Raw genomic sequence first — 17,436 nt, 5'->3', positions numbered from 1 at the left:
GAAAGGAATTTTATATCTTGCTGGTGAAACTCATACCAACAATCTGGGGTAGCATCAAGATACCTGTAAATGTTTCTTCTTTTGAAAACGCCCCTGTTCTTGTTTCCACTTCTACGTACTGAAAACTGCAGACCTCATATCAGCAACCCTGACAGCTTAGTGATGTTCCCCCTCACTACAGGAAAAACACTGAGGTGCTGGAGCATGTCCAAAGAAGAGAAACGAAACTGGTGAAGGGTCTAGAGCACAAGTCTTATGAGGAGCGGCTGAGGGAACTGGAGTTGTTTAGCCTGGAGAAAAGGAGGCTGAGGGGAGACCTTACCGCTCTCTACAACTACCTGAAAGGAGGTTTTAGCGAGATGGATATTGGTCTCTTCTCCCAAGTAACAAGCAATAAGACAAGAGGAGATGGCCTCAGGGGAGGTTTAGATTGGATATTAGGAAAAATTTTTCACCAAAAGGGTTGTCAGCATTGGAACAGGCTGCTCGGGAAAGTGGTTGAGTCATGATCCCTGGAGATATTTAAAAGGCATGTAGATGTGGCACTTAGGGACATAGTTTAGTGGTGGACTTGGGCAGTGTTCATTAACGGTTGGACTCAAGGGTCTTTTCCAACCATGATTCTATGATTCCTTGTAGATCTTGGTGGGAGAGGTTCAGCTGGGAACATCATACAACCCATGGCTGTCATTTCAGTGCGAAAAATACTCCTGACCTCTGTAAACAGATTTTCATGCTAGTGTAATAGTAATATTGCTGGGTAGTTCAGCAGTAGTGATAAAATACAACATCTTACTCCCAAGCTATTGGAAGGCATGTGAACTCCACTTGAATAGGCTAGAAAACCTTGCACACTAACAACTTGCTAGTTTGAAGTGGTGTTGCATAGTTCAACTCTGCAGTAAGTGGCAATGCTGTAGTGATGCTTGACCTGATTTTTTTTCCTTTCAAATTCAGTGATCAGCAGCTCAGTTACTTTGAAGAAAAATGCAAGTAACTACTGTAAAGGAATCCTGTCTGCAGAAATGGGAAAATGTATTTATTCTTCAGTGTATACAGTAATGCTTTTCTGAAAGTTGTCTGTCACTGACAGCAGATGATGGCATTAAAGCTAACCATGGTGCAGCTTACAAGAAACTTTCATTCTTGCCTCACACGAGCACTTTATCTTAGAACTGTCTGCAGCTCTTCCAACTCCTGAAGCAACCGGTACACACATCTTGTCTGTTGTGGAAAGGTTTTTTTTCATATAGTTAGATAGTCATATTAAGTTACTTTTTTTGAGGTGGGAGCAGGAAGCAAAGAGTTAGCTTCATACCAGCAGAACTGAAATTCATATTTTGAGCCTTCTGTGTACAGCAGGTTCTTCCATTTGTGATTCAGAAGGACTTCAGTAGTGGGGAAAGCTTCTCTGCTACTGCCTGTGCTGTCCCAGAAAGCTTTGACTGTCTGACAGTCCAAGGAAGCATTGTCCGGCACTTAATTCATACATAGGGCAAAACTCTGCGGGTGGTTACCCTTACAAAACTGAGGGAAGCATTTGGTTTAAATCTAAGTAGAAAGATGAGAATTACTGTAAACACTGTAAAATACAATGCAAACAGAACTGCAGAACAAAGTAATGAAACAATGACTCTTTCCCTTAGGGAGTTAGAGGGAAAAGTTTATTTTTTTTTTCTGACTTGTGACAGGAGTTTCAGTTCTGTTTTGTACATCCTTTTCTGATTCTTTCCCTCTTGCTCTAAATTCCTGGCTGGCATATTTCTCTTCTTGGTTAGCAGGACTGTTTTTTTGTTGTTCTGAATTTAAACCTTGCCTTAGACTTAATATTTCTGTTTGGGTCCCTGTAGGATCCACCAAGGTGGTTTTGGCACTTGAGGCAGTGAGTGTTAAGAAGCCAAGCCTGGAATCCTTATGATGACAAAAGTACCCCACTGGAGAGCTATTCTGAAAAGTCTCTGCTGGCCTGCTAAAACAAGAGTTAAGATTTCTAAATGGTGTCTTTAAATGTAATAAATTTGACTTGTAAAAAGTTGAGTCTTTGAAACTACATGTCTGCAGATCAAACATGTGCAATCTTATTGTCAAATACCTGAATGTATTGGTAGGTGGACATCAACACTGGAGTGTTCTGTAGTGGGGGTAAAGAGTACCTACCTCATAGGTATTAACTACACAGGTAATACTTCTGCTAATGAGTATGTGTCTTTATTTATTGTTGCCTCTTATCCCTAGATTTACAGCCTATGGATTAGCACAACCTCTATGATAATAGGAAAACCCCCTTTCTTTTTAAGAGTACTGGAATAATGTTAGCCATAAATGTTGAGAAAGCTGCTGTTTTCACAGTATCGGCAACATGAGCCACTCTGTACTTAATATGGGAACACGATATTATGTATGAACAAGGTGAATTTCCTGTCTTTTTTTTTTTCTTTCTTAATTTTCATGATCTTTGACACTTCAGAGGAGTAAGAGTGTAAATAGGAGCAACCTCCTTTATTATTCTGTATAGCTGATGGGGCCAGAACCAACTCTGAACATGTCTCTGGAGATGGCAAGGTAGGATTATAGAAGGAGACATGTCAAGATAGTTATGTCCCCAGACAGTAACAATATTGCTTCAGAAGCTTTGACACTGAAATGTTGATAGTACATGTAAAGTCAAATGAAATGGGGAGCAGCCCCTGATGCAACCGTCTTCCCCTGAGAGTTATCTTTGGTTAATTATTTTCTTTGGATCATGTAGGGGTAAGAATATAGTTAAGAAAAGCAAGCCCTTTAATGTTCACAGTACCTCCTTTTTTAATATCCCTCCTGTGCAATGGAATTTCAGTCCTGGCATTCAGTTAGTATACCTATACTGATGGGCAGCCAGCCCTTGCTGGGTTTTGGACTAATGAGCTCAGCTATGTCTAATATCTACTTCTTGGTTCTGCTGTTGGCAGCAGTAACAACCACCATAATGAAGGCTGGATGCCAGCTTCAATCTGAATGCCTCTTTCAGCATTTTAGAAGAATTGATTTAAGAAGGGCTGAAACTTGTGGAGCTATGGAGTTTAATGGGTGGCATTGTCCATCCTGGAAGATCTACAAGAACAAAACATTTGTGGTCTAAGGAGTGCCTTTGTACAGTTTTATTTCTATTGGAGCTCAACTCTGAAGATATGGCTGCCAAACTGTGTTTGTAAACTATGTTTAATCATCATGTCTCCTCATGTGATGACCTCCTATCAGAGTAGAGCAGTTCCAGAGATGGTAGATCTTCACACACCTGCCTTGTTTACAGTAACAGTGTCTAATACATAAGTCTATGAGTGAAGTGAGACACTTCCTGTGGTATAGACTAGATAGTGGGGAAAAAATATCTGGCTTGATGTAAGTTCAATTGTATTTGTTTTGCTGTGTGTGCTTACCTAATGTGCCTTGTGTGCATGCTAAAGGGAACTGATGGTACCCAGGAGACAGTGTTCAGAGGGTTTCAAAGCCATCTTTGGTAAGAATTGATATCCACTTTTTGTAGTGGACAGTGGGCAGTCTCTGTCATGTACAGAAGGTTTTTGTCTTACTGGGGAGAATGAGTGATGACGGGAGGAGAAAAGGTGTTTTATATCTTATTGTCAGTTTGGGATGTTTAGAAAGCTTATCAGCTGACTTGGAGACTCCACTTAACGTAGGTGCCCTGGTCTTCAGCAATAATACTGTGGAAGGAAAGGGCAAAGTACTTTGAGTGCTTGAGAGAAAGATAGCATGAGAAGGTGCTTAAGAGAAAGGGATGTGGATGAGATGGTATCTGGTAATGAAGCCAACTTTTAATGGAATTGGATTTAAAGGGAATACCTTTATAGCTATTGGGCTACTGATGGAAATGCAATAGAGAATTTGTACTTATCAAATAGGTTATTCATTTAAGAATGCTTCAGCAAACCTTGATTGTAATCGGACATACTTGCAGTTAATGTGTATCCTTGCATTACATAGCAAAGACTTGAGAAACTTACTTGATATCAAGACTCTTCTGCCCTTTGAAACGAGGAAGAAGTGTTATGCTGTTCATTACAGCATAGTGAAAGGTATTACTGTCATGTTGGCAAATGCGCATTCGTAGAAACTTAGAGACAGGGAAGGGTCTTGCACTAATGTTCTTGAGAAGCAATAGGCCCCAGCAAAGTTCTGGTGGAATTATTAGGAAGGAACTAAATGTAGGTGGAGGGGAAGATTATTGTGGATTACACAACTGGATCTAATTGCATCTTCTAACACCTCAAGAGCTCAGAACTGATGACCCCAATTTCCATCTGTCTGCAGTACTCCAAGCTCTTGTAAATGGGGAAGAAACTTTCTTAGGCTGACTGCGTAGCCAGTACTACTAAAGGTAGTACAAGGGGAGAATAGGGTCAAGAAAGTATTCTTTCATAGCCACTTTTTGTATGTGGCTGAACTTCCATGTGAGTGCACAGAACTCTACAAATCCTGGAACTGACTCTTAGTGGTTTATACAGTGGAGGGTAAGAAAGCATGTACTTCTATCTTCTCTATGATTCAAGAGAATCAGGGCCAAGAGGATTTGCCCCAGATCATGAAGAACACATGCAGTGGTTTAAAGCATTCAGCATGATAGCATTTGTATAAGGATAGGGATCGCTTTTTTTAGAAATCTTGCTTGAGATACTGTCCTTTGTTAAAGTATGCACCTGACATTACTTCAACCCTTTTGCTTTCCTGAGAGCTTCTTCTGAGGAAAACATCTCATTACAATGGAATAGCTGACTTCTCACCTTCTAGTGACAGCACAAAGTTGTGACCCTGCTACATTTGCTAGAGGAGAACAGCAGCCTCAACTATCATTATGACAAACTAAACCGGGGGATATGGTTACTCAAAGGAGACTAACTTGGCATAAATTATATGGAAGGGTGTTTTGAGTTTGTTTTCAAGTTATGCTGAATAAGCAGAGGATTCACTAAACCAGAAAGACTGGATCGGGTTATTAGACAATACAGTTTACTAAAGACAAGATCCCACCTTTTATGTCAATGGAAGTTTTGCCGTCATTTTCTTTGGGACAAGAAGTTCATTGCCTGACTATGCAAACATCTGGATTTTCTATCTGGTTCAACATGTATAGTAGCAAAGCTAAAGAGAAAAAATAGTCCAAGTTAAACATGCCTTCTCTTGTCAATGTGTTTGACAAATTAAATTTAATCTCAAGTTTGTTCTAGGCTTACATGTCATCTTGGCTGCAAGAATAATCTGAGTATAGGAGAGTGAGCTTTGACAGAAACTGAAGTAATGTTATTTCAAAGGAATTAAATCAGTCTCTACCTTAACATTGCCAAACTTACTAGAAAGGTTTAGAAGTGTGTTAGCAATGTGAGACTTGAGCTGAAATTTCTATTTTGTGTTTTAGGGTTTTGGTTTCCTCCTCTTAGTTGATCAGTATACTGATCTGTGGTACAATTTAGGAGATGTTTAAACTTGATGTTTATAAAATCAAAGTCACTTTTTATAAAGGTGATATAGACATGTGGATAAAAATTCTGTAGAAGAAGGGATTATATGAAAATCTGAAATAAACTTCTTGCCCTTGATGTCTCTAGCATTTACCTTCCCACAAGTCAACTGTAGTTAAACACTTGGATAAACTTGCACCTCAAAAGTAAAAAGAGATAATTTTAAAAGTTCACTCCCTGACTGCAATGGCTTTTTCTGTTAAACACAACAACAAAAAAGCCAGTAGAGCTTCTCTGTGATGTCAGATTCTAAGGGTTTGTCCTGAACCATTTGTCCTAGGTGGGCTTTTCAAATATGCTGTTAGGCAACTTGTTTGGATCTAGTACCTCATCTTCTAAAAGCAGAGCACAGCTGCTGCATCATATTTGGGAATCAGTTTGTGTTGAAAACCAAAGTGTTTCCTAGCTAGAAGTCATCTAGCAAATGAAGCATCATACTTGAGCGCTCTCCTTCATTGTAGTGACTTACACAAAACAAAGATTGAGGGAGGATAGTGGGGGGAAGGGAGAATCACTGTAGAAAAATGAGGTTTCTAGCCTGTAGGGGCAGAAAATTGTCTTGAATTCAGCTCATAGAAATACATCTAGAATTTGCCTGCTTTGTGGTGTGATCCTATATGTTTGCCCAGCCTTCACCATCCTCAAGCACAAGCTGTGTTCTTTGAACCCATTCTTGTTTGCACAGCTGGGGGCCTGGGATTGAAACATAAGTGATGCTTTAACTTAGGCTGGATTCTTCTTCACTTTGCAGGTGGGATGACTCAAAGAATAAAAGTATTACAGTATCCTTCTTGTAAGTCCCTCCTGTCTGGGGAAGGTGCTGTGCTCTTCTGAAATTTGTTGGGAAAGCCTTAAGTCTTGGTATAAAACTGTAGGGTGCTAGAAAACACCCACACAAGGACTGGAACTTAAGATGCAGTACTTCATGAAACTTGGGTTTAAAAACATATTGTTAAACCGAAGTCATCCAGATGCAAGTGAAATACAACTTGTGAGCATTTCCAGAAAGGGACTATTAAAATAAATCTTCCTCCCCATGTGCCAAAACACATGACAGACTTCCCAGGGAGCTCACTTAGAAAGCCTTTTTTCAGTAGATAGGTTCTGAGGCTGCACGGGCACTTTCAGGACAGAGGCTGGACACCCTGGTCAGCTGTTGAGAGTTGTGGTGGCTCTGGCTGGTTGATATCTTTCTGTACATGGAAGACTTCAAGTCCTGATGGTCCCATCTCTGCCAGAGTTTCTAAGGCTTTCAAACTTTCTCGTATTTTTAGAAGCTAAGCTTTTGGGACTCTGGCTTAGAGCAGGATCTTTGACACCTTTGAGGCCTGCTAGGCTTTTGGTTCCATGGCAGGAAACTTGGCTGAAGTCCCAAACCCATGGTTGAAGTCCTTGTGCCCTGTAGGCAATCTGCCATGGGGCTGAGAGTGTAGTCATGATTAAAACTGGGACTTGGCTCCAGCCCTGTCTCTAGTATGGCTGGCTGCACCAGTTTGGAGGCTGAAACCAAAGCATAAATCTGTGAGGTTAAAACTAGGAAATGTGAAATGATGCTTTCCAACAGCAACAAAATTGTCCAGAAGTTTATAGTCTCCTCTGCTGTGTAAAATGGTATGGTTTTCCTGGGGAATTCTCCCCAGGAAGGACTTGCTCATTTGTACCTAAGACTGGACAGTCTGAGTGCTTAGACAAATGGGTGGGTGATCTGTGCCATATGAACATACCTAGATTGATCACTTTTTCCAAAGATGTATTCTAAGAGTCTTCAAACTTGAAGTCTGCCAAAACAGGAGTAAGGCATTGCACATGCTCTTTTCTTGATCTCTCTGCTTCTCAGTTTTGTTAGGCAGCAGCCTGCAGTCCTGATCGGAAGTGAAGACACTGTTTAGTGGAGGCGTCTCTGCTTTGGTCTGTAGTGGAATATTGTCTTCCAGATTTGTTTCTTAATAGAATTCCACTTTCTCATGTTCATTTCACTCGTGTCCCTTGCTCTCCCTTTCCCCTGAAGTCTTGCTAAGGCATGTTAATCTGGACTGCAATGCTTTGGCCATTTTTCGTTACCTCCATCACAAAGGGCTGTGCTGTTCTGTTTGTGCTTATAATGTACCCAGATGGTGAATAGAATGAGTGACCACCAAGCTCATTTTCACTTGTGGGGTCAGACCTTTCTCTGCTAAATAACACAAGTGTTCCCAGCTGCTGTGCAGCTGCAGGGAGTCTGCTTTCCTTCACAGGCATTAAAAACCCTTTAATCAGTGTTTGTTGTTTGTCAGCAGTGGTGTTGAGGTGTGGAGAAAAAGAACAGATATGCTTTGTTGGCAAAGTTAACTTTGTTCTGACCTCTTATCTTCCCTTTTTCTTTTCAAGTCTGAAGAAGCAGAAAGTAGTTTGGGAAGTGGTTTCTGCAAGCACCTGTGTAAATGTATTTGCTAAAGGAGGTTTATGTCCTTATACAGATACAACATTTGACATAAAAAGATGCTCTGAGAGCTGCATTGAACTGGAAGCTCTTTAGGGCAAGGACTCAAGTTGGTTGGTGTAGGAGCTGTGCAAGCCTCTTTAATGTAAGCAAATACTATGAAAATACAAATACTGTTGTCTAATACTAGTGTTACTTACATTTTAGTATTGAGTCTACATTCAAGGGGTCCCATTTGCAATCTTGTCAATTTTAGTATTTATCTGGAAAATAGATTGTTCCTGCTAGTTTTTGTGGGTTATTTTGTGGGGGGTTGTGTGTGGTTTTGGGTTGTGTGTTTGTGTGGTGCTGTTGTGGTTTTTTAGTTCTGCTTTTAATAGTTCTTCTACTATTAAAAAAACCCAAACCCAAAAAACCCGATAAGCCAGTGACACCATTTCCAGTCTCATTTGTTTTGGATGTAGTCTGTTCTGAAACAAATGGGAACACAGATATCAAGAAGTGGCTTTGAGAAATCTCGGGGCTAAAATAATTGTTTCCCTCTTCTTTCCAGATGACGCTTGGAAACCTGCTGGTGCTGCACATGTTTACAGGGTTACTTTTTCCCTCAGTCCAGATCTGTTCATGTTGCGTGTCTGTGTGTACAGCACCAAGCACTACTCTGTTGATTCTGTTTTTTGCAAGGACTGTTTGTGGGGGTGTCCTGAAGCTGTTAGGACATCAGGCTTTGATCTGAGCTTCAAGGGTCATAATAGGACATCTGCTGTTCAAGTCAGGATACTTTATCTTGCTACTCTTCCCCTGAAGGGACCAGTGAATCACGTTACTGCCTCACCTGTGTTTGGGGAAGGTCAGTACCAGGTGTCTGGGCACCCTGTGCATGTTGCTCACAGCCCTCTGCCTGGCTCAGCAGACCAAGATGCCTTCAGTGACCAAAGTGTTCTTTTGGAGCAGGTCTGTGCTCCTTGGAAAAGCAGTGCCTGCTTGCATGAAGTGGGAATAAAGAACTGGGAATGAGTAATTTATGAATCGTAGTCCTAGCTGTTAAGAGATTCAAGTGCTCTCCCCATGGGCAGACACATTTCAGTGTGTTTCTTCTTCGGGTAGCTGAGGCTGTTTATAAAGGAGGGCAGTTGTCATGCTTTCAGACAGGCAAAATGCTAGAAAGAAAACTCTGCTGGACAGCAGGGGATGGACACTCAAAACAGCTAGTATGTTAAATGACTCTGGATGCTCTGTGTTGATCAGTTCTGTAGCATGAATGCTTACTAGTAAGAAATGGGACAAAGAATCACTATTTTAATCTCTGAAAGCTGGCAGGGCTGCCAATCAAAGACAAGGGCTCTGAGCTACAGTGGAGCGGGTGTCCTACTGTAAGGGGGATTTTTTTGAAGCCCTTCGGTAATATCTCCAGGAGATCCAGCCTTTCTGGCAGTACTTTCTGATCACGTGAGAAGAACCCTGATCAGACAGGCATGATCCTGGATCCTTCTGGAAATTAATGCAGACTTTTACAATTATAATCTAGCTGAACAAAACAAGCACCATCTTGTGCAACTACGTAAACCATAAACTTTTTTGGCAAGGCAGGTGTGGCATCTTCAGTGTCTGGAAAGCACCTAACATGCTGTGTGGGCTCCCTACTGTAATCCAAATTACAAACACTAAAAAGGCTTTGATTTTTTTTTTTTTTAATATATATATATATATATAACATGGTTCTCGGCTTAATTTGGGTAGGCAAGAACTTCATAGACTGCATTGGGGTGCTCTGCATGTTTTCTCAGGCCCTCATAATTAATCAATGCCAAGCTGTTCCTCCTCATCCCTCTGCGCGAAGGCACTGGAGGAAAGCTGTTCAATAGCCTTAGGTTTAGCTCATTTGTCAGCCCTGAGAAGGATTTTCTATTCTTCAGAGATGCCCTTTCTGGAAGGAGGGGCATTCCTGGCCTGCAAGTCCCCTCTATACTAAGTATTTTGGTACAGGCTGCAGAAGGCTTAGGGGAGTTTTCATGATACAAGCTGACTTTTCAGTAAGTTCATAATTTGGTTTCATGCTGGGAACCAATAGCTTTTTTGGTGTACCTCTGGGTAATTCTGATCTGTGGAACTCAGCTTCTGACAGAAGGAATTGGCAAAAAGTCTCATGCCAGTAGCTCAAGCCCTCAAAGTTGTGATAAATGGCAGATGCATGCATTCCTTCTAAACCAGAATGGCTTCTGTGTTTAACTGAATACTTAATCGCTATATGTGCACTATACTGTGCTATCAGGCAGCTCTGCTTTTAAAGTCTGTTTATACAGACAGCTGAAAAGCCTTGCGAGCCTTTCAGGGTCTCTGACATCACACTCTGGGAGGAAGCTTCAGCATCTTCAGTTTGCTGCTTTTTGCTGTGTGTTTACAGTCGCTGGTGATCTTTGCACCTTGGGGGCTACAGAAAGACATTACTGTAGCCAGACCTGTTCCAAGCTAACTTGTGATACTCCAACCCCTGACAAGAACTGGACAAAAATCTGGTCCAGCTTTACAGTGTTTTTATAGTCTACTCCAGGTCTCTATAAACCATTTAAAATTGCCTTCAGGTTTAAATTTTCCAATTTCCCATTTGGAACAGGTGTTGCCAGGTTATAGAAAGTGTTGCAGAAAAGGAACAAAAACATTTTAAAAACTTGGTGCTGTTACAAATTTTGGCAAGTCTCTGACAGATGAGATTTAAAAAAAAAGTTTGCCCCACTGAAATTAAAAGTGCAGATCTTGCTTACTTTTCCCAGCTGTCATGTTTACATAGAGGTTTTAGTAATGCATGAGTCTTCAAAAGATCCAGCAGTACAGAGCTAATATGTTTTTATATGAAACTATGCAACTTCTCAATTGTTTTTCATCTCATTTAATTGGGGAGATAAAGAAGGTGAAGAATTTTTTTTTAAAATGTCAAAAAACAAATTTCAGAGATGCATGTTCTTGGAGTGGTTAAAAACCAACCCAAACTAGGCTTCAGGCAATGTTTTTTCAACAGCTTTAACCTCAAAGCATAGAGCAGACAGCTTTGTAGGCAACTGTAACACGAAGGTGATTATGGCAGTGACTCACACTTCCCTGTAAGGCATCCAGCTATCAACACACTTGGAGAGCCGTGGCTTTGTGCATGCAGGCAGGATGTCAGTCAATGTCCACTTGCCAGCCAGCCCCGAACTGCTGAGCTCATACCTGCTCTGACAGCAAGCTGGGATATTGGTGTATTAGAGAGCAGCTCTGGTCCCCCCAGGCTTGTAAGAGGCTTAAGAGATGGGAGCTTGGGAAGGGGAAGTGCAAGGCAGGTTTAACTTCCCTTTTCTTTGCTTAATCCTCATGGGACTTGTTTCAAGAGTCCCCTGAAATCTTCCTGTGAGCAGGTGGTTGGGTTTGGATAATAGTTAAACATCTGACTGACTAACCACTAAGCCGGGTAGCATGGAAAGTGGAAGGAGCTGCTACTGTCATGTCCTGCTGAAACTCTATGCCAATGGTTATGGAGAGGACTAGGAGTCAGGGTCCTCAGGAAGACAGTATGACTCTCAGAAAGAGACCTGGGTTGCCCTATAGCCAGCTCAGAGTACAGCTGAGGCTACAACAGTAAACTACTGCCAGATGTTGAGATTTGCAGGGAACAAGTGGACAGAAAATGGGGACTCATACGTGTCCATTGTGGGTTTCCTCATCTCCAAAAGACAGGGCAGAATCCAAGCTGTCTTCAGAGAAGGGAAACAGCAGTGATGGTGCACAGAGGAAGTCTTCTGGGCAAGGAATTGGGAGACTGGGGTAGTTCACATTGAGAGACTTAACAAGAAAAGAGTTTACACAAAACAGGCTGCATCTGGACTGAATGCTTGGGAAGAAGAGGTATTCAGAAAGATGACAAATTCAGACTTCTGAAAGGAAAAAGCTTTTCACATCATGTGCAGTTAGATTGTGGGATGCATGGAATGCAGTTGCCAGCTGGGCAGGATGTCACTGGGAAAGAACAAAATGTGGCTTTAGGAGTGTGCAGGTATGCTGTTGCAGGTGGTATCCACAGATGACATAAGTAATGCTTTAACAAATAACTTGTGATATAAAGCTGGCCACATCCATGGTTCAACCACCAAGTTCCTCTGTCCTCGGTGATAAGTTTCTTGCACCTCTGACTAAAATTGTCTAGTACCAGATGCTGTTTGTGGCAGGGTGCTGGGCAATCTGGGCTGTTGTGACTCAGTATTGCCCTTCCCGTGTGGGTTGTGTTTGGCTTTGCACATCTTATGTTTTCAGAGGTGAGGCAGAGTGAGTAATGTTTCCGTTCTATTAAAGAAAATGGAATGGCAAAGACCCTTTTTTTTTTTTTTTGTTTTGTTTTGTTTTGTTTAAGATGTACGTCTTTCATTTTAAGTCCCCTTCAGGCAAAGTCAGCTTTGGTAGGTAGCTTAAACTGCATTATAGACCATATTGCTATTGTCATAAAAACAAAATACACTTGTTTTGTTTTGGGAAAACAAACAAAACCAATATTTTTTTTTCACTTCCTCCAGTTTTTAATAAGTGACCGTGACAGAGACCCTCAGTGTAACCTGCATTGCTCCAGGTCCCAGTCCAAACCCCTCTGTGCCTCTGATGGCAGAACATACGAGTCAATGTGCGACTACCAGAGAGCCAAATGCCGGGAGTCAAGTCTGAGTGTGACTCATCGTGGCCGGTGCAAAGGTAGGTGAATTTCAAATACCTTTGAGGGGAAGAATGGGAGTCCTACCTCATAAAAAACTGGATTCTTAGACCCTTGAGTTTAGTACCATGCTCTGTGAGTAATCTGATTGGAATTGTACATTCGTGTGAGCATGGGTATCTGGGTTTAGGTGGCAGGAGTAAGAACAGACTGAATTATCAGTGAAAGAAGGCAAAGAAGCCAGACACATCACTGAAAAAGGCCAGAATATGTGGCTGCAGAGCTGAAGGAGCTGGCCCCATGGAAATGCAAAATCAAATCCTGAAAGAGCAGCTCTTTCTTGCTACCTATGCTGGTGAGGAACTGTGATACCTTCGAGTGATAGGAATGTGGAGTGGGGAAGAAGTACAGTGCATGTTAGACGTCTAGTCCCTTTTCAGATGTACACAGCCTTTCTGTGCTGAGCTAATTAAGAAGACGGAATGCATGCAAGGCTTTACATGGCCTCTTTTCTGATTGTTTGCTGTTACACATCTACTTTTAAGTGAGAATATTGTTTGTCTCTCAATTCAGCTCTTCTTCAGCATAGTCCAAAGATGAAGTTGAAACTTTTTTAAGGAATATTGGTGTCTTGTCACACAAATGTTTTGCTTCTACAGTGAAGTGAAAAATCAAGTTGAGTGCATTTTCTGAGAACACAATTGTATCAGAGGGCAGATGGCACAGATGTTTTTAGCAATTGGTTAAAGTGACAGGAGAGACTCATTAAAATCCCAGTGGAAGGATAAATAGGTGTATATTTAAGCCTAGCTTTTGTTTATAAAAGCTTTTTTACTATTATAAAAATACCTCTTTGTCAGAATTATGTGTCCTAAAATGGAAATCGCTTCTCAATGTATTGACAAGCTTTATAGTTCAGGTGAATTATGAGCATGACCCCAAATATTGCTCTTTTTATAGACAGTTTCTTATTGGAAAAAAAATTACTTGTATGATTTTAATTTTTTTTTTCTCATTGCTGGGTTGCTTTATGGCAGCTTCTCTTCTTTTGAATCATGCTGCTTTCTGAGTACTGAAAACCCAGAAGCTTTCTTCTCAGGGCCTGAGAAGCAGTTGAACTGTTCTTGCAAGTGATACATTTTTGAGTGTCACAATAAGAAGTGGTAGGGTGGGAGTCCTGCTTTTGCTTTCAACACTTGAGCAGAGTGGCTTAGATAAGCAACTCCATGGCTGATGGCATGTAAACTGGCACTGTTCAGTTACTTAAAACATGGGATCTGAAATGTATTACCTCCATGTACAAAAGTGTCTGTTTCTGGAAGTAAGAAAATGTTGACTGCCAAACTACACAGCCTACTGTATATCGTGATTGCAAAGAGTCCCAAAGAAGTAACTGAAGACTTTGTCTTAAGCAAGGTAAGACATACTTTCCTTTCTGCTCTCTGACACAGCCATAATGTTTAGCTGAAACTACTCACATTCTCCTTTCCTTTTTCCTCTTATTCTGTGGTACTATACAGTACCTAATAACCAGGGAGTGTTTGACAACTGCCAAGTCTTGGTTTTAACCCATTAACAGTCCCATGAATCACTGGGAAGTAGGAATATTCTTTTAACTATCACATTCAAATTTAACCTTTCTGGTTATTTCCCTCTGTGCTGCTATTGAAAGGTATTTTGTTTTTCTAGTTGCATTAGGAATATGACCTCTAGTTGCTCATAAAGATCATGGTTCTTGGCAAGTACAGACAGTTGTGAGACAGGTGAGCCTAACTACTACAGGAGGTTGGCCAGGTCTGTATCTTGTACTCACACAAAGGAAAGTATCAACAGCAGTGTTCGAGCACCTTCTGCTGTAGTAGGGCACCAGGTTTACCCTGAATGGCTTTCATTCCTTCTGCATGATTGAGATGCTCTACAGGTGAACTACTATAGAACTGGAAGGGATCAATCCATGGGCCATCGAGCCCAGTCACATGCAGTTGTGATAGATACTGTATCCAACACTTTATCCTTATGAAATGAGCAGTTCTAACTTGTGCTTCCTTCTCTGAGGTGGGAAGAAAGCCAGGTGACTAAAATAAGGTAAAGAGGAAGTATATTGTGGACAGCAAAGCATAGTTTTGCACCCCAGATTACAATAGGTTTCCAATTTCATATGCCGATAACTTGAACTGTACTTGTGTCAAGGCAAGCAGAATGGTTTCTATAGTGTGAACAGAACCTTTTTGATTCAGCTAAGGACCTTTAAAGATTAAATCTTGCCAGCCCTTTGGGAACTATAACTCTTATTCAGCTCTTGCTCCTTGCTAGCTTCCTCATGTGCTTTTCAATGAAATTCCTTCAGTGCTAAATTATCTTAACTCCCTCTGAACCCTCACTCACACATCACAAAGGGTTAAAAGTCAGGAGTAGCTTAAAATGATCAGACTGTGGCATCCATGACAAATGGAGCCTCATTGATGAGAATCCAGAGAATAGTTCCAGATGGTGTAACTGCGTGAAATACGCAGCCAAGCACTTCTACCTGGATCTTTTGTTAGCAGACATCTTAAGATCTAATGTCACATAAGAGTTCTGCCTCAAAACTTTGCAGGGATGAAGGACAAATACTTGTTAAATGAGTCTTGGCAAGCTGTCAAGATCGTGCAGTGATTGTTAGGGTACATTGGGTATCTGTGACTTAAAACACATTTCTTTGTTAACTGGTTGGTTTCTAGGAACTTGTTTGGCCTATTGAATTAAAAAAAAGGGATGGGAGTGTTCTAAAAACTTCCCTTTAGACTTGTAATGATTGGTTTTTGAAGTCTTCTGATAGGTTTATTCTACATAGTGACTTGTGATCTAAGAACAAGCTATCTGTAAACTACTGGTCAGAATTGTAACAGGGATCTTCAGTCTTTCTCCAGGGACACATGGGTGAACACAACTTTGGCTAATGTCCTGGGAAGGGAAGGGAAGTCTCCTTCTGCCTAATGATGGGGTTGTTTGAAGGTAGTCTTTTTCCTCCACCTACGGTTCTTGTTGGACAGGAGATAGTATTTTGAAATAATTTTTAGTCCACTTTCTAGATCCATGTGTTTTGTCTTTGAACTTTCTTATTCCTAGTCAAGGGAGTGGGTCCCTCCTTGGCAGCAGTTAGTCAATAAAATCTTAAATGATGCTTTCAATCACTTTGCAAGTTTAGTCATGTTTTTAGGTATGCTCCAAATAACTTAGGGAACTCTGGAGTAGAAATGGTATGTGGGTATCAAAGGAGGAGCAAAGCATGTTGTTGGAGATTCCAGGTGTAGGACTTGTCAGAAATGAAGTGGAAAACAGTGGGGAGAGTGAAGAATGATTGACTCCCTGTGGGACAGATGGGCATGTGTTTGTAGTTTGCTCAGGTTCCATTTTTTTGCCTGTTTTATGCAAAGACAAAGATCATTGGCTGGAGTAAATGGGTATGAATCTGCTGACTTCAGTGTAGCTGGACTGCTTCGTGTCTGGTGGGGACCTGGCCTGTATGTGAGACAGTTACCTAATGAAGCTAGAAATAGTTCACAAGCTGCTTGGATCAATTTTTGCCCTTTGAGCTTTTGATAAAAACAAAGTAGAATTTAAATTAAATAGCTAAATTTTGGGGGTTGCATCATATAGATTTACTGCTAGTGTTGTGTGGATGTCTTGAGATGTTTTACTTTATATTAGTAGAATAGCTTGGGTCTTTATACCATGATGCCTAGTGTCAAAACTGCCTCTGTCTGTTGAAGAGAGGATGCTGGAATTCTCGGGGCCCATTCAGGAGTGCACTGTGTATATTATGAAGGACACAGTGGTCTCATTTGAATAAACTGTTCATGAATAAGATCAACCATGGTAACTAGCCAACTTCATTGCAAAATCCAAAATGATGTGCACCTGCATTTGGCTGCACCTCGATGACTGTGTCAGTTTTGGGCCCCTCACTACAGAAGGGACATTGAATTACTCGAGCGTGTCCAGAGAAGGGCAACAAAGCTGGTGAAGGGTCTGGAGCACAGGTCTGATGGGGAGCGGCTGAGGGAACTGGGGGTGTTTAGTCTGGAGAAGAGGAGGCTGAGGGGAGACCTCATCGCCCTCTAGAACTACCTGAAAGGAAGCTGCAGAGAGCTGGGGATGAGTCTCTTTAGCCAAATAGTAAGCGACAGGACAAGAGGGAATGGCCTCAAGTTGCACCAGGGAAAGTTTAGACTAAATGTCAGGAAACATTTCTTTACAGAAGGGGTTGTTGGGCATTGGAATGGGCTGCCAGGGAGGTGGTGGAATCCCCATCCCTGGAGGTGTTTAAGAGTCGGGTCGATTTAGAGCTTAAGGATATGCTGTAGGTGGGAACTGTCAGTGCTAGGTTGAACGGTTGGGCTAGATGATCTCCAAGGTCCTTTCCAACCTAGATGATTCTGTGATTCTGCATTCTGCAGATTAGGCCACAGATGTCAAAAACATCACTTGTAGTTCACAGTCTAGTTGCCAGCTACCAACTCAAGAAAGAATTTTCTTTAAAAGGCAACTTTCTGAGCTGCAGTAAATCTGTCCTAAGATATTTAAAATCAAAATATTAAATGGCTCTGTTTTTAAAGAAGTCACCCTGTTTAGGTTTTTCGCCTTATGTGAGGGGAGAAATTCCTATTTTGTCTGGACCATGAAACTGAAATGTATTAGTGGTATTCTGTTTTATAAGCTTAGTGTTTGATACTCCAGAGAACATTTTTAAGAAGAAGGAAGGAAGAGTTCTGAAACACTCAGATTCACATATCTATTCTGAATTTCAATTGTTAATCTACATCATAACATCATGCTTCAGTAAAATTTGT

At 41.2% G+C, this 17,436-nt stretch overlaps 1 protein-coding gene across 2 annotated transcripts in view; it reads left to right on the top strand.

Moving 5' to 3' along the window:
• The window catches only part of SMOC1 (SPARC related modular calcium binding 1), a 133,589-nt gene that overhangs the window by 30,802 nt on the left and 85,351 nt on the right, over positions 1-17,436 (top strand). For both annotated transcript variants that reach the window (XM_074909106.1, XM_074909105.1), the window contains exon 2: positions 12,474-12,645. In XM_074909106.1, coding sequence (XP_074765207.1) covers positions 12,474-12,645 — 172 coding nt within the window. The remainder of the gene's footprint in view (positions 1-12,473; positions 12,646-17,436) is intronic.

The sequence above is a fragment of the Athene noctua genome, chromosome 6 (genome assembly GCF_965140245.1).
Source record: "Athene noctua chromosome 6, bAthNoc1.hap1.1, whole genome shotgun sequence".
In the NCBI taxonomy this organism is placed as follows: Eukaryota; Metazoa; Chordata; class Aves; order Strigiformes; family Strigidae; genus Athene; species Athene noctua.
The sequence above is the reverse complement of the archived record's forward strand: the minus strand, read 5'-3'. Positions and strand labels throughout refer to the sequence as shown.